General features: G+C 38.9%; 2 protein-coding genes across 2 annotated transcripts; both read right to left on the minus strand.

Moving 5' to 3' along the window:
- Positions 1 to 1578: 1578 nt before the first annotated feature.
- On the minus strand, positions 1579 to 7851 carry LOC114861033 (uncharacterized). Its single transcript, XM_029160011.3, has 3 exons — positions 7698 to 7851; positions 6755 to 7215; positions 1579 to 2217 (listed from the first exon to the last, which is right to left on the minus strand). The coding sequence occupies exons 2-3, from the start codon at positions 7197 to 7199 to the stop codon at positions 1739 to 1741; spliced, it is 924 nt and encodes a 307-aa protein (XP_029015844.1). The 5' UTR covers positions 7200 to 7215; positions 7698 to 7851; the 3' UTR covers positions 1579 to 1738.
- Positions 7852 to 10369: 2518 nt separating this feature from the next.
- rab40c (RAB40c, member RAS oncogene family) lies at positions 10370 to 24356 on the minus strand. The gene is made up of 6 exons (XM_029159019.3): positions 23068 to 24356; positions 17634 to 17694; positions 15933 to 15993; positions 15718 to 15795; positions 14955 to 15177; positions 10370 to 14432 (listed from the first exon to the last, which is right to left on the minus strand). The coding sequence occupies exons 1-6, from the start codon at positions 23207 to 23209 to the stop codon at positions 14158 to 14160; spliced, it is 840 nt and encodes a 279-aa protein (XP_029014852.1). The 5' UTR covers positions 23210 to 24356; the 3' UTR covers positions 10370 to 14157.
- Between the last annotated feature and the right edge of the window lie 226 nt (positions 24357 to 24582).

A 24582-nucleotide genomic window follows, 5' to 3' on the forward strand; every position in this document is an offset into this window, starting at 1 on the left:
AATGATCTTTTTGAGTTGTATGCCCTCATATGCAAATATTGGGTCAATAATACATTATATACATTTCGTATGACATATGTTGCTCCAATATGTTAAATTCTGTTAAAATGGTTTCATTTTCTTGTGCATATGTTCTTAAATCAAATTTGTGTGTATCTGTATAATCTGGTTCTCACGCTGCTCAGCCTGCTCGTCATCAGTGACTCAACCGGATTCCAAGTTATTAGGCTAAAGGAATTACTTGCGGCTATCTGAGATGTTGAGATAGATACTGTAAAGAATGAACCAATGGAGTGGACCTGGTCCTAATAGACAGGACAACATTTTTCTCTCTGGATGAGTCAGAATCTCGTATGTTAAAAGAATTACCTGAAACAGTCGGTTACAAGAGTTTTAAAGAACAAACAGGAGGAAATGTTGCATTTGTTTTGAATTGTTTTTAAAGATGAGATGGGATTTTAGTGTTTGGAACAACAGAAAAATATAAGAATGTGATCTCTCAGTGAACTACAGTACCTTTAAGTGCTTATGATAATAAATGGGAGTCTGTAGCTTTTTTGGTCTTTGCTTCTATAGAGCTTTCTGGTATAAAAAGAGGCAAAGGACATAGGCAATTAAAATACAAAGTTATATTCAGCAGTGTGAAAAGCTGAAGCTGACATGTTATTATTTACTATGCAGTCACTGATGTTGCACGTTCTGTGTTTCTTTGTGGTGTTGCTTGTGCACATGCTCACAAATGATTCCGTCCATGAAATGCAATTCAGCCTGAATGGCGGGTTCAGGAATTATTCTCAGGAATAATAATAATAAGAAAAAACGTGCCTGACTAACATCCTGCAATTCAAACCTCAGTGACGTCTGCCAGTGGCCCTTAAAGCTGGGCTTTCATTTGGAGGTGTTGAACTCAAAAGATTAAATATATACGGGGAAAACAGGTGCAGGTGTGGTGGTGGAAAACTGTGGTTGCACTGAGGTGGGTGGAGCATAGCCGGTGGAGGAGGGTTTTAATCTGGAATGATTTGCTGTCAGCATTAAAGTCTTTACAGTGAAAAAGAGCTACGTATTTTCTACAAGTTGTTATGGAAGAGTGGCAGAAGGAGTGGGACAAAGAGGACAAAGGACGGGAGCTGTATAGTGTTAAAAAAAGTGGGGAAAGGTGGAGAAGCAGATGGAAGGGGGAGAAGAGGGCAAGTTGTTTTAAGTAGGTTAAGAATTGGACACACTTATCTGAATAGCACATCACATTTGATGGGGAAATGGGCGCAGCTGGATGTGACAGACAGTGAGTACAAACAGGAAACCAGGAACAGGAAGCAACGTCACACGCACCCACCAGAATAAGACAAAACGGGCCTCAGGGCAGTGTGGGGCACTGCCAACAGTCGTTAATGTTTAGTATAAGCTAAGAGTGTTACTTTTTACACTATTCTCTTCTTAGAAACACATTAATCAGGCTTCAGTATTTTAATGATGTGATCCCATAATGTTTTATTTCAAGCTGGCCTTACATCATGATGCATTTCACATGCTGCCTTGAACCTTCCCAAATTTGTTAAAAGACATTTCAAACAAACAAACCTTCCTGTCCATTTTATTGACAGATATTTTAGAACAGAGACGTGTGCATGACACTCTCTTCATACAGCAACTCAGATTTAACCAAACACAGTAAATGGGATGTTCTCATGTAAAAAAGTTTTAACGTACAAATTGGATTCTTAACAGCTGGCTGACCTCATTTGTAGCCCCATTCACTACATCCACATCCACCTGGGGCTGGGACTGGCTTGATGATATCAATAATCTGGATTCGTTTAGGATCCCAGACACAATCCTCCTCTAAACCGCTCTTCACCATTCCACAATTGGGTGGCACCCAAGCGGTGTCATACACAGGGCCATGTGTCCCGTCATGCCAGGTCTTCTGACGTGGGTGACCTTGTTTATTAATGGCGATCACTTTCCCAACATTAACTGTAACCCTAATGACAACTTTGTCTTCCTCAGGGTGACCTATAGGGTAGCGGCTGGCTTTCTGCAGGTCCCTGCTGAGGTACACGCCACGGCCCAGCATCCCGTCAGGAGACTGGGTAAAACCTGATCTCATAATCATGGCAGCATTCTGTTTAGTCGTGCCGTGGTACATGACGTACTTTTTACCATCAACTGGTGCAGACTGCCCCAATCGAGTTACCCCAGGGGGCAGGGAGAAGTCTTCTTCAGCCCACTGGACGCGACTCATGTTGTCAGAATTACTGTAAAAGATCAGATTAAAGATCTCAATCAGATTTCTTCAAAGTTAAACACCAATGTAAAAAAAATTAACTAGAAAACAAGAAAATATGTGGTCAAATTTCAAAGTGCCAGTAAAGAATAAATGAATAAATTCCTTGGTCCGCACTGTATACAACATTTAAGGTGTTTTAAGTCACATTGGTATACATTTTAAGAAACATTATACATAAAATATTGTGGACTTTTCTGACTCATTTAAATTATTTCATGCAAGAGTAAAGACAAGTCATGCTGCATACACATTTTTGTTTTATAAAATAGATAGGTTTATATAATGTTCTGTTGGACTAAATGAAAATTATTGATTTCATATTGAACAATAGTATAAGAGATAGTTGAATAACATATGTTGTGGGTAAAATTACTGTTTTGATGCAGCTTGTCGCTAAACTTAAACCACAGAAGAGAAGCAAAATTATTCAGGCCTTCATATTTAGTATATAGGGAAAATCTGCTTTTTCAGAAAAAAAGTCAGAAACCTCAGCTCAGACTCTGGCACATTATTATCATATCCTCATTATAGACTAACCTTCAATTCATCTGACCTCCTCAGACACTAAAAACAACAGAATATGAATTAGAATTGTTGTGTGCACTTACCTCTCGTCAAGTTTGTCCACGACTGAACGGACTATGACTCAACCTTGTCTTATAAAAGCGCAGCTGTAGCAGCAAATGCCATTTACACAGATGCATTTTTCACTTTTGTTTCACCTCTTGTACAGTGTTATAACTTTCGTTTAGTGTTAAGAACCCCTCCATCCTGTTTGTACAGTATGCATGTTGGGTGTGTCTCCTGCCAGGAATGAATCTATGTAAAACATGAGACTGTCCAGGCCTTTTCCTCAAAAAGCATGAAAAGATGCTGTGTACCTGTGAAAAGAAAATCGTAACTAGTTAAAAATGGAAGAAACAACTGTCATTTATCTACCTTTTATATATGTCTTTTTACAGTTCACTTGTTAGTAACTTATTGTAAGATTTTTTTTGTTGCATGCCCTCATACGCAAATAGTAGGTCATAAATACATACAACTACAGTATATATTTACATATACATTTTGTTGAAGTATCTTGCGTTCCATTAAAAAGGGTTCCTATACTTGTGCATCTGTTAAATCATATTTGTGTAGCTGTTAGCAGCGTTTGTGTTTGACAGTTTCACCCTGTGTGTTTGTGTTTGACAATAAACCAGCCTGCTCAGCATCAGTGACTTATCCTGTACCACTAGCTATACAACAATGCCAAGGTAAACAACTGAACTGTGATCAGTTTAACTGGTTTTGCTTTTTCTAACACATTTGTTTTTTATGTCTGAAATGTTGAGATAGATGAGTAATAATTAACTGAATGAAGTGGATCTCACCCTAACAGACATTTGTTTAGAAGAACCCAGACAGGTCAATATTTGCCCCTCTTGGTGATTCAAACTCCTTTTAGACTCTATATTACAAGAACTACCTGAGACAGTTGGTTACAAGAGTTTTAAGGAACAAACAGGAGGAAATATTGTATTTGTTTTAAATTGTTTTTAACATGGGACTTTACTAAGTGTTACTTTACTTTACTAAGTGTGATTGTCTCACAATTAACTACAGTACCTTTATGTGCTCATGATAATAAATGGAATCCTGTAGCTGTTTTGGTTTATGCCGCTATGGTTACTATGCTTTCTGGTATAGTACAAAATTCTCAACATGGTTATATTCAGCTGTGTGAAAAGCTGAAGCTGACATTATTTATTATTCTGTAATTCGAACCTCAGTGACATCTGACTTGTCAGTGAATCCTAAAATCAAGCCTCTATTCAGAGGTGTTGAACTCAAACAAGACCCCAAGATACTTGAACTCCTCCACTTGGAGCAGGAGCTCTCCTCCAACCTGGAGACAGCAAACCACCTTTTTCTGGTTGCAGAGGCCCCTGTGGTCGACTGCTGCCCAATCTGCTTTGCACCGGCCCCTTACGGCTCCTCCTGTGGATGGTGGGTATACTGTACATGAGGACTGTTAAAAAAGCCGTTAAAATACACAATACTCGATGTTGCTGTCACATACACATTCTGTTTCTCTGAGGTGTTGCTTGTGCAAATGCTCACAAGTAAATATGTTGATCAGTGAAATGAAATTCAAACTGAATGGTGACTTCAGGGATGGCGTTCAACAACTATAACAATCGGAAAGATGTGTCTGGATAGTGTCCTGTGGTTTTAACCTCAGTGACATTGCCACACTTGAGACGGTATCTGTTTGTTATTCAAATGAGAATATGGTTATTTTAAAGTTTAGCAGTCAATTACTTTGACAAAGCAAAACTTTAATAACCTCCCACCACTTAATGAGAAGTGACTTCATACATATGTTACTCTAGTCAAAAACAATCAGGACCTGCAAAGCTGTTTTATTCAAGTTAGTGGCAATATTGCACAAATATTAACTGTCCTTTTTTCGCTATTAATTTATAAAGCTGCATTTACCACCATGTACTAGGCTCCACTAAAAAAACACATATTTACATATTTGATCTTATGTGTTTTTCATCCACAGCAAGTCCTTCGTGTTCTCACTATAGCTTTGACAACTTTCCAGCTGACCAAACAAACATAATTGTGTCTAGTGCTTATTGACTTTATAAGGAAGACAATTGAACACTGTTTTTCCAAATATAAAGTATATCAGCTGATGCATTTTTGTCTTAACTATACTGGCTTTAAATACATGTATGTACTTTCTATTTGTTTGACTTCTTTGGGGTAGATATTTCTATTCACTCATTTAATGTATGTATAGAAACCTACGGTGATTCAGGCATTGACATTTTTAATGCTAGCACATTGATGTGAGTTCACATTACTGCTGCTCTGCTCTTCTGCTACCTCATATGATGTGTGTAGGAGGGTAAAATCTAGTAGATGCAGCCTTTGCTAATTAAATTCCAAACTAAATATGCCAATATCAAATATTTCTGTTTTGTATCACAAAAAGTAAATGTCATGTGTATGTTGAAGATCAGGGTATGTTTTGTAAATTCCAAATTAATTCACACAAAAAAGTAGTCACAAAAATCAGTACAGACTTTTCTAATGGCCTTCCTGTTTCACCTTCTCTTGATTCCCCTCTGTTCATGCCCCTGACTCTGATCACACCTACCCCTGATCTTCCTGTCTGCCACCTGTAATTAACATTTTGTAAGAAAGAAGCACATGAGGGAGTTGTCTTTTGTGTAATTTATTATAAAAACATCCATCCATTCATTTTCTACCGCTGAATTCTGTGCGGGGTCATGGGGGGAGCCTATCCCAGCAGGCTGAGGGCAGGAGGCAGGGTACACCCTGAACAGGTTGCCAACCTATTGCAGGGCTACACAGAGACAAACAACCATGCACACACTCGCATGGCCTACAGGCAATGGAAAGTAGCAACCTAACCGCGTGTATTTGGACCGTCGAAGGAAGCTGGAGAACCTGGAGGGAACCTACAAATTTTGCAGCTGCCAACCAGATGCATACTGTGCACCAGAGCCCTGATTTCTTTACATTACTGGATGGAACAACTGGAGTTGTTTTTGATGCTTTATGTTGGTGACATTGTCTCATTTAACATCTGACTACTCACAAGACAAAAAGTGACATCGATATGAGGGTATATAAAGCTAAAGACAAACAAACTGAGTAACAGCAAACCAGGTGACGGAGGACCAAAAGTACAAACCAAAGTAATGACAACAAACAACAAACCAACAACATGATGTGACAGACATTGAATACAGGAAACAGGAAGAGGAAGTGACATTACACACACACACCAGACAAGACAAAATGGCACAGCGTCCCTGAAGCTGGAGTCTTGAACTGTTACAAATACAATATTGTGTACATTCTAGATGTGATCAGATAAAATGTCTTATAAATAGCTGGCCTTACATCATGATGTATCGCACCATTTTAACGTTTCCTCTTATGGTGCATTTACATCATGGCTCCTTAACTGCATGTTAAACACTGGCTCACATATTACACTCGTCAACATAGTAAACTGTTCACCTATTATTATTATATAATAATTAACCATAATTATAAAGTTTACACAGTTATAGGCAATGATCCAGAAGTCCATCCGTCTGAAGCTTTATCATCACAGGTCCTGACAACCTCATCTAGTTTTTCATTTTTTATTTTGTGGGTGGAAGCTGAAGTAATGATGGCGTAACCACAGACAAACTTTCATTTCCATTTTATTGAGAAATATTTTAAAATAGAGACATGTGCATGACACTCCTTTCATACTGTACAGTGACTCAGATTTATCTAAACCCAGTAAAAGGGATGTTCTCCTTAATTCAAACATATAAATACATTAATACATTTGAACGAACTGGATTTTTAAAGCTGGCAGAGCTCACTTGTAGCCCCATGCACTAAAATCAACCAGACCTGGGCGTAAGACTGGGTTGATGGTACCAAGGATCTTGATTCGTTTGGGATCCCAGACACAATCCTCCTCCAAACCGCTCGGCACCATTCCACAATTGGGTGGCACCCAAGCGGTGTCATACACAGGGCCATACCTCCCATCATGCCAGGTCTTCTGACGTGGGTGACCTTGTTTATTAATAATGATGACTTTCCCAACATTAACTCTAACTCTAATGACAACTTTGTCCATGTCGGGGTGATCTATAGGGTAGCGGCTGGCTTTTTCCAGGTCCCTGCTGAGATAGACTCCAGGGCCCAGCATCCCCTTAGAAGACTGCTGAAAACCTGATCTCATAATCATGGCAGCATTCGCTCTAGTGGTGCCGTGGTACATGATGTATTCTTTACCATCAACCGGTGCAGATTGCCCCAATCGAGTTACCCCAGGGGGCAGGGAGAAGTCATATTCAGCCCACTCGACGTGACTCATGTTGGTGTCAGTATTACTGTAAGAGACCAAATAAAATAGATCAAATAGAATTCTTCTTACAAATATGAACAGCAATGTAAGTAAAAAAGAAAATGAAACTGCAAATTTAATAACTAACTAAAATGTGAGGTTCAAAAGTTCAAAGTGCCAGCAATAAATTCTTCAGTTCACAGTATATAAGAGGTGATTTGCACAAATAAAGCAGAAACATTAAACAGAAAAGATTCTGGACTTAAAGAAGACTCTAAATTTGTTTATATAACATTCTGTTGAAATAAATGAAAACTTAAACTATTGAATTTTATATTGAATAATGACGTAAGACAGTTAATAACACATGTTTAAAAAAGACACTTGTTTTGATGCAGCTTCGCACTGAACTTAAACCACAGATGAGAAGTGTAATTATTCAGGCCTGCAAATGCACAGTAAAAACCTCACAGCTCAGAGTCTGGCACATTATCCTTGTTTATCAGACTAATTGTTGTGTGCACATACCTTTCTTCAAGTTTGTCCAAGACTGAACGGACTATGACTCGACCTTGTCTTATAAAAGCGCAGCTGTAGGAGGAAATGCTATGAACACAGATGCATTTTTCACTTTCGTTTCACCTCTTGTACAGTTTTATAACTTTCGTTTAGTGTCAACGACCCTTCCATCCTGTTTGTACAGTGTGGATGTTGGGTGTGTCTCCTGCCAGCCAGCGTTGAATGAATCTATGTAAAGCATGGGTCTGTCCAGTCCTTTTCCTCAGTTAGTCATGAAAAGATGCTAGTCGTTGGGTGTGTCCTTTCTGTTAGACTTGTGAATTGGTCTTGATCTTCTTTAGAAGGTGGCAAAACATTTCTACTGAAAAGAAATCCAGTTGACGTGACTCGACCTTCAGACTATTCCACCTGGGTGACTGAGAATCTCCACCAACAACTATGAAGGATGTTGGGACATTTCTACAGTAGATAACTGTAATAAAGTGATTCAGGGTTGAGAAATATCTGGTAAGATGTATTTTTTTTAATCATTAATATGTATGTGGCTCTGTGTCCAACTTATTTTCTGCTAAATCTAACAGCATAAGAAAGCTACAGTATATATAGATGTACATCAGCAATTATTAAATTCATAATATGTGCAATGTGTTTGAAAAACCAAGTAACAAATAGTTGATATAGGTTAGTGTTTGTGGTAAGTGATGACAGTCAAAGCAGAACAGTAGCGAGAAAATGCCACTAGGCGGTAGTAAGTGTTATATGGCTGGTCTTTTTTCTGTTCTGTGCATGTCATGTACTGTATCCTCCTGCAGATACTTAAAAAGCTGCGGCTAAATCTGTATAACTACTCCTGCCTCATCTTTTCACACCACATCGACAATTAGTAACACAAACATACAGTACTGTACATGTTAAAGTGTCAATGTTCATGTTGAATATAAATCAGTGAGGTGTATAAATAAATCACAGAACCACGAGGCCCTTATGTTTGTAGAGCAACTATATTACACTTGTGTAGCGGATACAAAAGATAATGGCATAAATCACTTTTTGGCAACGTGAAACGAGCATCATACTGGTTGTACTGGCAGAAATAAGCTCCTTATGAATATGTATTGGCTGTAATCCCTTTTTGGCAATGTGAAGACAGCATCTTACTGGTTTAACTGGTCTCAAACAGGTGTATAAAGTGATAAGATGTACTGGATGATATGTTAATAAAAACCCAGCAGAGCTCCATTGGCTTTAATCACATGCAGATATTAAAAGTGGTAAAATAAATAGGTGGTCAGTCAGTGCAGTTTCAATCATACACAAAATGTGAAAAACAAACATGTTGCAGCAATATTGGGTCGTAGATCTGAGTCCTAGCGTCATGTTATAGAGTTAAACAGTCGCGATCGACGATCGCTGTAAAGAATATTACGATGATTACTTCAGTCGTTTACACAAAATCTCAAATTGTGGCGTCACTACGTCCACTAGAAAACGTGTAGCGGATAATATTTACAAGTTATGGCTTTTTGAAACCGAAATAAGCAGCTGTAGTCCTGCACAAACCGAGCTAAACGCTTTAACGAGGCGGTGCGCGCTCACGCGTTAGGAATTCAATTTCTGGCAGAGAGTCACTTTTTGGAACGACACCTGTCCTGTTTGTGTGTAGCTGTTATAAGCGTTTGATCAGTGTTAAACTGGTTTTGCTTTTAATCTGACTGATCTGACCCTAGCAGACATTTGTTTAGAAAAACCCAGACAGGTCAATATTTGTCCCTCTTGGTGATTTAAATTCTATTTAAACTCTATATTGCATATTACAACAACTATCTGAAACAGTTGGTTACAAGAGTTGCAAAGAACAAACAAGATGAAATGCATTTGTTTGTAATGGTTTCAAACATGGGACCTAACTGAGTGTTGTGATGGGACTGATCTGACGGGATTGTGATTGTGTCACTTACTAAGACAACAAAAGTACCTTTATGTGCTCATGATAATAAAGAAGAACCTGTAGCTTTTTTGGACTATGCTACTATGGAACATTCTGATATAATTGAAAGGGGAGTAAAAGGAGATTAGAAGGCCGTTAAAATACACAATACTCAACGTTGCAGCAACATACACATCCTGATGCTGTATGTTCAGTGTTTCTTTGTGGTGTTGACATGCACATACTCACAAATGAATATGCTCATCAGTGAAATGCAATTCAGCCTGAATGGCAGGTTCAGGAATGATGTTCAAGAACAATAACAATTGTTATTATACCTTTGACAACTTTCCAGCTGACCACACAAACATAATTTTGTTTGGTGCTTATTGACTTTATAAAGAACACAATTGAACACTATACTGTACATGTATACATGTATATACTTTCTATCTGTGAATCCTTTGGGGTAGATTTTCCTATTCACTCATTTAATGTATGTATAGAAACCTACAGCGATTAAGGCAATGGGAGTTCACACTACTGCTGCTCTGCTCATTTTCTACCTCATATGATGTGTGTAGGAAGGTAAAATCCAGTAGATGGCAGCCTTTGCTAATTAAATCCCAAACTAAACATGCCAAAATCAAACATTTATGCCTTGTCTGACCACAAAAAGTAAATGTCATATCTGTATAGGTATTTTGAGGATCAGGGTATGTTTAATACACAAAAAGTCACAAGAACCAGTAAAGACTTTTCACCTTGAACATTCAATAATTTTATTGTGAAAAACTTGTTCTCTTCATACACTCGCCTTAAAACTGTACAATCAATAATTTAAAAAAGGACAAAATGTTCAGCTTGGTGCTGGAAGAACATTCTCTCTCACTCTCACACTCGCATGCACACTCGCTTCAGATTGCTCAGCAGCTTTAGCCAAAAAGGAATAGTGTTCCATAGGTGCATTTTTGTCAAAGTTGTCAGCATTAACAGTCTGCTCCTTTACACAAAAACTTCCAGAACAGGAGATTTCATGGGACATCCCTGAACGGTCCTGAAGCCAATGTCCCACCCTGCACACGACTCCAGTCTTTTTAGGAAAGTCCATGGAAATCTAAAATGGAAAGTCAGTTAAGGAAATACACACTTTAGCTAAGTGTAAATAAACACTGAGGAAGGTCATGGTAAAAATATAGGTAGAACAACAACACGAGGAACATTTGTTATCACATACCACAAAGTGGCTAAATATTGTGTGCCATAATACACAAAACAATATTATTACACCCAGCAAGGATTAATATGCTTTGTGAGTCAGCAACAATAAAAATGAAAGCCTGTGCATTTCCTGATCACCCCTGAGCGGGAACCCTTTAAAATCTTGGCAACAAGCATGAGTTGAATTCCTTTTTGACCAATTTAACAGAATTGCTTTTTCCTTAAAACTATGGTGGAAATTGGAAAACAAACAAACACAAAAAACGCTTCGATGTGTGTGTGTGTTAGCTCTTGATATGTCCATCCCAAAACAATGGTACAATCATGGATAATTAGCGTCTTTACAGGACCAATCTGACCATTTTTGAAAGCATGTGGTGCCATCCCATCCTGCACGATGCTTCACTTTTCAGGCAGTCACTGTTTAAATAACAAATTTGAAGAATATCTCACCATGATTTTCTTGGTTTGATACAATTTCTGTGTGGCCATGCAGTTAAAAAAGGGCAAATAGCAAAGTAATGCTGAAGTAACCTGACTCTGGATCAGTGGTAATCCCCCCTAAAGTAAGGAGGATTTACTGCTTGAGTCAAGACATCTTTAACTGAAGTCAAACACAACAGAGCTAAGGCACAGAGAGACAGATGTAGAGTCCACCAACACTAACGACCCTAGACAAACATCAACACTGGTCTGAAAGGACTGAACTGGATTTATGAAGGTATTCCCAATAAACAGAAGCAATCAGAAAAAAAACAGCTGCTATTCAAATTACAAGTTACATTATCAAGTTGGAAAATGAGACAAAACAGAAACGAGGCTGATGCTGAGGAGGACTACTAGCTAGCAACGCTTCCTACGTGGAAGATAAAAGAGCAGCAAGGAGAGATGGAGCCAGGCGTACTGATGGAGCCCTCCAGAGATATGTGAAGAGAGCATCTATTATTCAGCAGCTATGAATCATGGGACAGCATGCGGAGGCGGTGGTGCAGATCAGAGGGAGTGAGGGGAGGACATGCTGCATTTATTCCTGTGGGAGATCTGGTAAGAGCAGCTTGATGGTTGAAAAGCAGCGGCTTGGATGAGTTCACATGCTCAAACTCGTGTCAGGACAACACGGATTCAACTTCAGTCGGATCATCCTTTCTCGTGAGCCATGACAGGAGGAAATACAACAGCTGTTTTCCATGTGGGGAACACCATTTACAGCTAACTGCTGTCTGGATACAAGAGGCTGCAAACTGTGAAAACATGAGTAGGAAACGGCCAAGCAGTTGGAGCACTGCTTCATTTAACCCTTTACTCTAAACGCAGTGTCTTTCCCCCCCATGTTCCTGTAATATTTACAATACGCCAACAACAAATGACTCGTCTCTGACAGCAATCTAAGACAAACGTCAGTTTTGGGTGACCTATGTAAACACAACAGCAATAAGAGTTAAAATCTGTGTCAGTGGCAGTAAAAGCAGTAAAGCTCCAAGCAACGATCAATTAAATACTAATTAAGCTGCAGATGGTTGATGTATATTCAATGTCCTGACTCAAGATGAAAGCAGGGAACCAGTGACATCTTTTTAGTTAATACTGTGGGATAGGCATAACTGGTCTCACAGAAAAGCAAGGGATGTTGATGTATAGCTCATGATGGTAAATAGTGACACACGCCCAGCACTGTGTCAACTATCAACTATTACAGTTCACTTGGATATGATTGTTTGTACAAAATATGAGCGACTCCAGTTCATCAGACTGGTTTTCACACTCATCATCCGAGGACACCTGAAGCGGCACTTTTCAGACAGCTTCACATTTCTCTGCTTCCTTTCCCTCAGGGGTTCATGCTCCCCCATGTCAACACTGAAATAACTGAATGGAAAACACATTAGTGCTTCTAGGGATGGAGGTTGTGTTGGGGTACTCCTCAGCACAGAAAACAGGGACACCTAACGGGTGTCATATTTTGTTTGGTTATTTTGACTATAAAAAGATAAAAATGGCAATATTCCACCTAAAAATCTGGCTCCAATATTAACCAATTTAATATGGAATGTGGCAAAATAAAGTATAATATGAATGTGATCAATCAAGTTTCAGTGTATTTGCTTGTTTTTCATGTGATATTTTTAGGATAAACTTAGTTTATAATTGTCAATAAAGTTTCCATAGTAAATAGAATGTTCTGTTCTTAAAAAATTATTATATAAATAATACTTTAATTAAACAATAAATTGATTCAAATTGTTTTTGTTGACTGACACTTTGTTAATCAACTTGTTGCCTGTTGAAATAATTGAACACCACACAGACCAACATGGTATCACTAGAGGAGCAGAGCGACTTAAGAAATGTTGAGGTATGCTTCTGCAGAATGTGAAAGGTGAGGTGTAAAGTCTGATATTATATAAAAGTGAATCTAAAAACTGAGTTAAAAGAAGAAAAAAAACCCAACAGTAAATAGTGATAGTAAAAGTCATCTACACCTCCCTGCACACAAGATTCTTCAAGTAGCATTTTGTTGGGTGTTTCTGGAGGCTTAATTAAAGGTTAGTTTTGTTAATAGTTGAAAAACCTCTGGCATGTTAAGTGACTAAATAACTCAATTCAAGATACACTAAGCTTGCATCATCTAGTTTTTAAAAAGGACACATTTCACTTTCAACACTACGTGGGAACCTTCGCTCATCTAACCACCAAGAATTCACACAAGCAAAACAACTGTTGGAGCCAGCCGGGCGACAAGCAATGATCAAGAAGGACAGACAGCTGGCTGCTTACTAGTGTTTTCATATATAGCTTATTGGTTAATAAGATCCCAAATAAATGAAGATGTGGAAAGATAAAGTGAAATTGTACCCTGACAGAGGAAACAAAGAATGAAATGTGCAACATAAAGGCAAAGAACTGAGGTGATATCTGGGATGCACAGACACAACAGGTGGCTTGCATCATGTAGAGTGGCTAAATATAAGTTGGTGAGGGATTTCTGTACATGTAGTAAGCACTCCAGCAGGTGGGAGTAATCTAGAGTCCTTTTTCTCCTTTAGGTGTTGGATGTAGTGATAATCAGGTCTGTACAGGGCAAAAGATTTGCAGTTGTTCTGATATCCTGAGGCACCATTTAACCCCCCACCTCCCCAACTGGAAAGTACTTCACACTGATTCTCGTGTGAAGATGGGAGGTGACACCCTTTTTCTCCCTTTATCCATCATTACAGCTTTTTAGCTTTTCAGGTTTAGGGATAAGCAAATTATCCTCCAATGAACGACATCCTTTACATTCATCTCCTGGTCCCCTGCCATCACCTCCACCAACGGTGTCAATTAGGAGATTTTACAGTTGTTGCGGGTGCAGTTCTGCGGGGGGCTCTGTGGTGGACGGATGGACTTGGAGCGCTTCAGGCTGTTGCCTTTAGAGCTGCCGGCTGGGTTAGCCAGCGAGTAGGAGCGTCCGTGCATCATGACAGCGTTCATGCCATTGGCCATGGAGAAAGATTTGAGGTGGGACTTGATGGCGACAGGCAAAGGCAGCTTGTCGATGAGGTGGACTGGCGTGCATGACACAATGGCTCTGCAGCAGAGGTCCTGGAGGCTGAAGACTGCAGCAAGGAGGACAAAGAGGAAGTTGAAATTAAAGGTCATGGTATTCTAGTTTTAGTCTGTCACTTTAGGAATACATGATACTGTCCTTAAAATGTCATAAGCTTATATTTCAGTTTGGGGAACATCTGATGAGTTATATAATCTGTCAGCAGGAAATCAGACTAGTAGAAGAAGAAGCCTAGAGGGTTTTAATGATGTTTATATGATGAAACGACCGTCCAACTCTAAAACCACTGAAACTTATTACAGTTGATCTGACCTCAAATGATGAGACTTAACATCACATTTCGCTAAATTGTGTCCTTAATCCTCAGTAAGAAATGCTGCGAGTGAACCTGAGCGGTTTCTTTTAATCCAGTCTTATTTAAAAAAATTCCTTTAAAATGACAGTTATGAGCCAAGAGTGAATTATAAAAAAGTATTTCTTTCGAATAAATATCACTAACATTACTATTTTTTTTTTTATCAGAAATAAATTGAGAAAGGGAACAATTACGTCCTGGGGAAAATTGACTCACCTCTGTTGGGTCTCCAGAACTTTTCCATGCCGTGCCTCATTAAGACGATGCGCGACAGCTCCGTGAAGGACTCAATGACGTTGAAGTTGCAGAGTGGGCTCACCTCAAAAAAAGTCATACCGTTCTTCTCAGCGTACGCCCTCGCTTGCTCAGTGGGAACCTGACGTTTGAAGGCCAAATGTAGCCGATTACCTACGAGGATCCGAGGTACACCCGGTGCATGCTGGGAAGAAGAAAACAAACTCAGCAAAGTCAACAATGCATAATAAAAGGTTAATCATCAGCATTTTGAAAAACAAAGATTACATGGTTTTTGTCTCCCAACTGTTCTCATAGAGGCAATACAAACCTGCCGAACCCCCTTCAAGAAAACCACACACTGCCAACAACTGTTCTTAGGTAGGTTTCAGGCATCTACAAGTGTATGTTATTAAAACACTTAAATGAACTCAAATCAGTAGCTGTAGGGATATTTTGCAAAACGTATAAAGTGTATCAGTAGTAGTTCTCCACCATGTTATCCGTTCTTAAAATAAGTAACCAGCCAATGCATGTCTGGTGAAGGTGGAGCAGGAAAGACCAAATAGAAACATACATTCCACAGAACGACACACACACTTACACAGCGGACATCCTTTTTGTTAGGAAGGACATGATGTGAGTAGCCAGAACACGCACACGGTTTTAATTGTGAAGTTTGAATGCAATAAAAGGTCATGGTTCAGATGCCAAATGAGCTGGATTGTCCTGATCCAAGACTCACCTCATCAATTTCTCTGATCCACCTGTCAATGCCATCAAACGACCACCGGTTGGTGATGTCATACACCAGTAGGATGCCCTAAAACGATAAAGACACACAAACCTAATTAACAGTCTCTCACCGCGACAACATAGGTAACATTATTTCCTATAGATACACGCAATGTTCAATTTCAGTGACAAAGTGATGAACTTTTTCCTCCTTTGATTTCTCACCTGAGCCCCTCGGGAGTAAGAACGAAAGATAGTGCAGAACCTCCCCTGTCCTGAGGTGTCCCTAATAAAACAAAAACAGAAGATAGTTGAGTAATATTTTTACAGCTGCTATCAAATTTATTCTTGATACAGTGGCTCAAGGATTTGGCCTCCAGAACTAAACAAAGACTCAACACCCTTGTTTGGCTAAATTTATTCATTTGAAAACACATCAAATCAGAGAAATTGCGGTGATTACACTTTTCTTCACTGACTCAGAAGTAGGCTCTGTTGACCCTTATTTGAAGTTTCATAAACAACAGTTTTCCTTGTGACATTGAGGAAATTGTGTGTTTATCTAGTGTTCATGATGTTATTCACCTCATCTTGTCAACCATTCTTTGTTCAGTTCATGATAATCCAGCTTCTTTAAGAAAGTGCAGTAATCCTGCAGAAGGTCTGCAGTTATGATGGCTAATTATGGAAAAGGATGACTGAAGGATGCTACACATGTTTTACATATTACCTGGATACCACAGAATGAGAAGTGGTTTTTGAAGAAGAGAAGCAATTGGGGTCATAAATAAATAACACAGTCAGTCAGTTTTTGGGAAAAGCTTGATGACATGACAGTAAATTCTATTTAAGACATGTGCTCATTACAAAGACACTAAAAATGAGAAAAACAAAAAACAATACATTCAGGTAAATACTAGCGAACAATAATAATACAGTACGTAATCTAGACATTTATGTGGGATTAGCCAACAAGGTTTATCAGTTGTTTTACTTTTACATTTCAGAGGAGTCTGAGCCATGAGAGAGAAATGGTAAAAAAGTGTGAACTACACAGTAGAAAAAACAAAAAGACAGACAGTATAGAAGGAAACACTAAGGCAGTACAAAAAAAAACATTCATGTCTATAAAGTTCTCTCTATCTGTAGAGAAGACAAGGCGTTGCTTCTCCCCTGGGGACTTGAATTCCTTGGCCTACTTCCACCAAAAAGGCCTTGCCTAGCACTACAATGTCCTAGTGACAAGTGCGCGTATGTGCTTTAAAGGGCCCAACAGTATGCAGAGGATGAGCTTATAACAGCAGCTTCACTGTTTTAGGCCACTGTGTTTTAAACAAGTTCAATGATGATTTATCAAATGAATAAAGAGACGAGACAGAAGATGTAGTAGGATTGTATAGCTTGCACAAATTTAAGCTGTTGCAAGTTTTTTGTGGGCATGTGGTCACCTAAATCTTTACGGCGGAGGCAGTCAGTGCAAATTTAGTATGAGCTACAGATTCCCAGTAGCACAAACAAAACATTTGCATAGTTGAGGTTGAAAAATACCAGAACGAGCCTTGGGGTTTAGTGTAGTAAACAATGTAATGTGGGAGTAACAGCCTATGTTACGTTGTAATACTTCTGCTTCACGCATATGATGAAATATTGCTAGTCCTGTAAATTTTTAAATGATGTGACAGATAAACAAGCAACTAAATTGAAGCACTAAAATGAAAAAAATATTTTGAAGAAAGCTGCTAATTCCAATAAACTGAAAGAAAAGAAACTTGTGCAGAGATACTGATCTTTGACTTGTGTGAGTCTGCCATGGTGATGTATTGCTGAGCTGTTACACTAGCAATCATCCTTTTGTGCAAAACAATAGAGCGACAAACAAACAAACAAAAGCAACAGGTCATATGTTCAGTGGTGGTGTGTGCTTACCAAAGCTCCAGCTTCACTCTCCTCCCGTCTAGAAGAATGGTGGTGGTTTTATAGTCAATGCCTGAACAGAAAGAGTGCAGACACAGATGGAATTTAGATGGATCAAGACTAGAAACACAAAGACTATGCCATAAGTGACTCATCGAGTGTAAATCTGGAACATTCAAGAGGACTGTTATTAGTTGTAAAAATGTGACAACTATATATTTAAGCGCGGCAAAACAAAAGCTGTCATGGCCAAGGGAACTTTTAGCTTGCGACAATTATATGTACTGTAATTGAGCAAGTTTCTTTTCAAGTTGTAATTATCCAGGGTAGTAATTAGTGGTTTGTGGGTATCCCAGCTTTTAAATAATGTCACTGAGCTACAGTGACTAACTTATTGACATCAAACATCATGCTAATTGTTTTGTGATTGTGAAAATGGTTAAATTATTGCTGAACTGTCAACACTGCTATTCTTAGTATTATTTTAACGTCAGCAGTGACCGTCACTTCCGTCACACACTCAGTGAACATTGAGGATATTTACTGTTCTGCTGACAGGATGACAGCGGTGAGCCTAAACTGTTTTGGCCTGTTGGTTGGCTCATCTCCAACAAACCTGTCTGACTGCAACACCTGCTTCTCTGTGTCTGAACAGGTTTACCTGAGTGAGTGCCAGTTTCATGGCTTTCACTGACTCAGGTGGCAGCTAAGGTCAAACAGGTGAACCACCTGGTGAAAGTGTTTTCACTGTAGTATTCTGTTTTTAGTTAACAGTTTATGACTTTATTTTAACATTTGGTCAACTATTAAATAAACAATATTGCAATGCAACATCCAATTGTTTTAGTATTTTCTTCTAAAAAGCACTTAATACTCACATTTCACAGTTCTATAGAACTGTTTTGATTTGTAACTAATGTATCATACTTTACATGTAACTCATGTATTTTCAGTTTATTACCTTTTTTAGTGACCCAAGAAAAAAACGAGGAATAATCATTCATCTTTATCATCTTAAGGGTCACAGGGGCGCCGGAGCCCAACATTATTTCAGTATTACTGGCTTCAAAGAAACAAGTCTGATTTAAAACAAAGTTAAGGTAACAGTTATAACGGAGACGGCGGCAGAAGCATTACCAGTTCTCAGACTAACAAAACTGCGTCATCCTTTGGCAGGCAGCAGCTGTGAGCTAACATCATTACCAATATCTTCCAATTTTCCAGGCAGCATAAAGCAGCTGCTGAGGTAAAGTGCTGAGCTCAGGCTGGCCTAATCTAATTGGAGTGAGTGCAGGGCTTTGTACCAAGTGCTTCCTTTCCTCTCGTTGCCAGGCCTCACTCAGATACCCCATAATCAATAGATTTGCTGATGTCTCTGATGTCTTAGCTGAAAAGTGCTGTTTCTATTCTCAGAGCAGGGTGATGGTGTTAGTTCTGCGGATGTGCTCAAAGCAGTGTAAAGGCTTCAGTGTTCAGCTTTTGTGAAGTGTTAACTTCACTCTGTAGTAATGATTGTCTGATGACTTTGTCACCGTACCAAAAAAAAAACAAACAAAAAAACCCCAAACAAAACTGCTAATTTCAGTAAAATTTAAACAGTGACACAGTTTTCATAACCTGGGCTTTGATTCAATTCAATGTATTTGAAATAAAAAATACTAGCCTCTCAGTTTAAATTATAACATTTTATAACAAATACCTGGACTATAATTCCTACCCACTACACACTGTATCATTTGTTTAGAACCAAATGACATAACAGCAGTCATAGTTAATGATGTTATAGGCAGCGTATTGTTCACCTTGGCAGCTTCAAACTCTCTCGCTCTCACTTTTGCTAAATGTCCTTTCATCTAAAAAAAAAAAAAAATACAACACACCTGCAACTTCTGCCACACTGCTGTGAGTACAGGATGTACTAAAGGACTTGTGGCCTTTATGTCACACATACTGAGTATATTCTGACGGCTTGTGCAAAGGCACAAGTATAAAGGCCATTTTGTAGCGCTCCTCCCATTTTTTTCTTGCACAACGGATCAGATACTCTTATACAGCCTTTTCCAGCTTTGCTGGTGTGACAGCCACTATCTACTCTATGCTTCTGACTCCTGGTAAACCCCTCTTGCAACTGTGACTGTAAGAAGTAGTTTATATGCATTCCAAGTATGGGAACCTGCTTAGGTACAGTATGCACCTGCCAAAAGCAGGAAAACTGACGTTTGTGCTACTTACTTGGACATATTAGTGTGCCTGAAATTTAACTGGCTTGGTGTTATGCTGTAATGAAAATGTTAATTAATTTGTCAGCACATTTTCAGTCAGCATTCTGAACAGTATGTTCAGAAAAAACTGAAAGAAATGTCCAGAACACAACAGAAACAAAACTTTATACATGACATGATTTATACCACTGGTGAACATAAAGACAGCTATCCTAACCGAAGTACAGATCTGCACAGTTCTGCAACATTATCTTGTGATACTATCTTATCTGCACACTTAGACATGCAGAAATCACTCGGGTTTTTTAAATGGGATAATCTAAACTGTGATTTGGTAACTACAGGAAACTGGTGCATACCTTTTTAGGTCTAGGGCTATATTTTGACCTCTGATGCTGACAGTTTTTCAGACCTTGGAGTGATCAGGGACATGTGTGGACTTCTTTCTCATCCTGTGTTCCAACATAATGACTACAACAGGCAAGCCTAATGCCTCACACACAAATGTAAACTACAGTAGAATGCAGCACCATATATTTCTAGACACATGGTTAAGCAGCAATATATAGAAAGCAGTGCAAATCTTATGTAAATTTTTCAAAAAGAAACAACTTTTGTGACACAATATGATTTCTTAAATGTACCACTGCATCTGAAAAAAGCCCTATCAGCATATAACAAACCAGGTGGGTCAGACTGGTTATTCCATACACGGCTGTACCTTGTGCAAGAATGAACAGGAACTCTGAACGAAAAAGTGGGTATGTGTGAATAGCAGTTAATATGAAATTATACCCCAGGGTGTGAAGAAAATGTAGAGGCTGTGAAGGAAGAAAAAATGAAACAGAGAGCAGAAGAAGTGCAGCAAATCTGATTTGGCAGCAGTAAGGCTGCATTTCTAGCTAGGTTCTGCTAATACATGACAGCCTATATCTGTCTAGGATTATTCCTGGTTTAACTTTTCATATTCCTCCTCATATTTTTATAAACCTCCTCTGCGCTTGCATGACAGCATAAGAGGTTATCAGTGAGCTGGGCTGCATCCAGAGACACCAGTCATCTATGGATAAGCTAACGTCAAACCCATCAGTCCACTGGCACACTGACTGTATAAACAAAATGTACAGCCATGCCTAGTGAACCTCTAACCCAGCTTATATTAATTTAATTAGTTGAACACCTTCAAAAAGTGGAGTTTTCTGACAAACACTATACAATTCCAAGAGAGCAATGTGTGTACTCCAATATGTTCCATTTCTTTCATCAAATAAAATGGTCAAATACTGTCATTATCACATGGACAGAACAGGCTACATTTTCAGTTTTACTGCCAATTCCAAGGAACAGTTACAGTAAAACCCCAAAACATTATATTTCCAATTAGAGTAGTTAAAGAAATAACCCGAAAAACTACTGAAAGTATTTCTCACAATTTGGAGACTGAAGACTCCTTGTGGCCTATTGATTGAAATAAATCATTTGGTCAGCCTCTTTTGCTTCATGTTATATCCTAATGCATTACAGAAGTCTATAAACACTATTTGTTGCCAAGAAAATGTGACAAACCAGTTGATCAATCGAGCATTCTCAAAAAAATCATAGTCAGACAATATCATAAAATCAAAGTCTATCGTGTTCTGATTCTCTCTCTTCAAATTGATTTAGGGTCTCAATTGTATTTATTCTTTTCCCATTGCATTCTCACAAACCTGTATTTGCCAGAAGCTTGGAAATCAATAGAATTCTGACTGTCTGTTCAAACATCCCAGTTAAAAGGAGTGTAGCTGGGTTCTAGTCGTTCTGTCGTTCATTTTTAATGAAGCAGATCGAAAGCTTTTGATATTACATCAATTAGTATAATTTGCGTTTTTAGGTTTTCTTTACAAGCTATACTGGCTTTAAATAAAGGGTTTTCGTGCCAAATGCAAACACCCAGCTACAACCCATGGCAGAATCTAATGAATAAGTGCCGCTTGAAATGGGGTCATATTGGTGATTTTTTTTCTACATTTTCCATGCACATCTGCTGGCAATAGAAGATGATAATCTGAAAAAAAGTCCATTGGTCTTTGCACAAAGACTACGATCTATGTGTTGGAGTAAATATCTAAACAAAAGAAGGTTACATGCATTTTTCTGTGAGGTATAAAAACTGAAGTAGTGTACAAAAGAGTAGATAGGCTGAATACACGGTGGAAGTGATGAGTGAGCTTTCCTTTGTAGACTGCCTTCTCATTATTGTTTCTTGACAAGCTCATACAATAATTATCAGATTAATAAGGAACTCAAGCTGCAAGCAGGGTTGCACGTTTTACCCTACTTACAGAGCTTCCAATTTACATGTTGCTGCTTATTTTCTAAAGTGCAATTTGATGTTTCAGATCTTAGTTATTTGTGTTGGTTTGGAGTTATTCACTGAGCACAGTGAACATGATTTTGTTTTTTGATTCTAGATGTTCTTCCTATATTGCAGCTTTAAATGCAGAATGATCATAGAATGCTGATTTAGTGTTTCCCATATGTAAACTTAATGATGGGCAACACACAAATGTATTTATACATATACAGCAGAGACATACCTGCAGCTTACTGCGCCAACAGTCACTGACAATAGTGATAGCAGTGGAAGAACAAGGTGATCTGAGCTCCTTCACTAAGCTAGGACTGACAACTGCACTTTGTATCCATTAAGAAGTTAAATGTTCTAATTTTGGATTTACTCTGTAACTGACTGTAAGGTAACTAATAAAACTGACAAACTACTGTCAAATTCTCTTTCCCTTAGTAGTGTAATTTATAGTAACTAAATAATACATATAATACATAGACTTTCCTATACCTTTTAAAGACTTGGCTAACAGTTAAATTTGCACCCAAGTATGTAGGTTGGGCAAGTGCCTTCATTTTTTTGTTGTACAGCTATTTACAACAAAAGTGGTTCAGAAAAAATGAGGAACAACTATCACACTGAGGAGGATGTTCACAAAACACAAATTTAACTAATTTCATAACACACATTGTGCTGTTGTCAGACAATAAGGTCATGAAATAATACTCAGTAGCAACACATAGAATCATAATGGACTTACTCCCATGTTAATGTTATGTCTTATGAGGGTTATTGTATATGAACTGTTGTGATGAGCAAACATGACAACAAAAAGGAGCCCATCATCACAGGAGGGCACAAACTGAGCCGGCAGGACCAAATCAGAGTGACTCACCGCTGCTGTAGGCATATGGAGACTCAGCTGAGCCATCCTGCAGGCTGTCCAGGATCTCTCCTTTACCAACGTCACTGTCACCGACCAGAAGGAACTTCAGCAGGTAGTCATAGCTTTTCACTGGGCTGCCCTGGCTGCCCATGATGTCTTACATCTGAAAAAGCGAGGGACTGAAAACTTCCCTGTTGCCACAAGGATGGATAACCGACCGTCTTATCCTTTTCAGTTGATATCCGACAGCATAAAAAGTCCTTTCTTTATAAAAAAATCTTTTCAGACCAAAAAAGAGGACAACAACAAAGTCTTACAGAATTCCCCTAGTAAAACAAAGTGGGTGCCAAAAGTAGATGCTGGGAAGCAAAACATACTTGTTGCTGAAGTTAAGAAAGAAAATGTCTTGACAGGTGGAGTTTACTGGGATAAAGTCTTTTAACAAATGTAAACAAATGGAAATTCGTTTCTATGTAATGACTTACAGCTAAGAAATATATAACGTAAGAAAAATTAAAAAACTGATAATCAATATGGTACTTAAGCAGTGTTAAGACGGGATGACTAGATGTCTTGTTGACAAAAGTCTATGCAGACAAGGAAAACGTGGTTACCGTCAATAACACTAGCTTAAAAAGGCTCAGAGTCAGTTCCCAGATCCCTGCAGATATGTTTTCTAGTGCAAACAAAGGTCCAGACTCGAAGAGACTTGGTCAATTTATTACACTTTATGAAAAAGCTTCGCAGTCAAACAACAAGCTAGTGCTGCTACTGCTCGCTAGCTAGCTCGGCTATTATCACCGCTGCTAACAATAACGTATCCACACAGGCGTTGCGCTAAAACAAAAGCTATATAAAGATGGCGTCACTGGTAATGTTGTACCACGCGACACGCTGTCATATCCAGCGCAGTGGTACGTTGCGAAATAACGTCCCTGCCAATTAAATAACACTCAGTGAATAAATGCTAACATAGCTAGCGCTGCCCGTAGCCCAACTTCCACCGCGGTCCGTGTAATTTCAGGCCCCCTTGTCTTTCTTCAGTCCGGGATGACAAGGATTCCTGCAAGTTCAGTGCGTTGTATCCAGAAAATTCCGAACTCTGAAGTGGGATTAAAAGGCTGTGGCAAATTTACGTCCAGTCCACGTCTGTGTAGGTGTAGAACGTAATCTCAAATCGGCAATTCCCCATTTTTCTCCATTATATTCGGACATAATCACTGCTGCAGCTGCTCTCTAGCGCGCAACACCTCAAATATGCAGCTGACAGATCGGCTGCTGCTGTCGCTCCTCTCTGTGTTCCCGCCCTCTCGCTCCCAAGCCCCGCCTCCTCTCGCGTGTGATTGAGCGCAGAGACCACCGTGACGTGGGCGGAGACACACATTGGCTGAAAATTACCGTCCGTCAAACGTCGCCGTCAACAACGCAGATGGTGTGAAGATTGTGGATAACAAAGATGATTCATTTATCAATGAACTGCTACTGACGCGGATTACGGACGAACCTAACGGACATCTGTCAGAG

Source organism: Betta splendens, chromosome 8 (genome assembly GCF_900634795.4).
Source record: "Betta splendens chromosome 8, fBetSpl5.4, whole genome shotgun sequence".
NCBI lineage: Eukaryota > Metazoa > Chordata > Actinopteri > Anabantiformes > Osphronemidae > Betta > Betta splendens.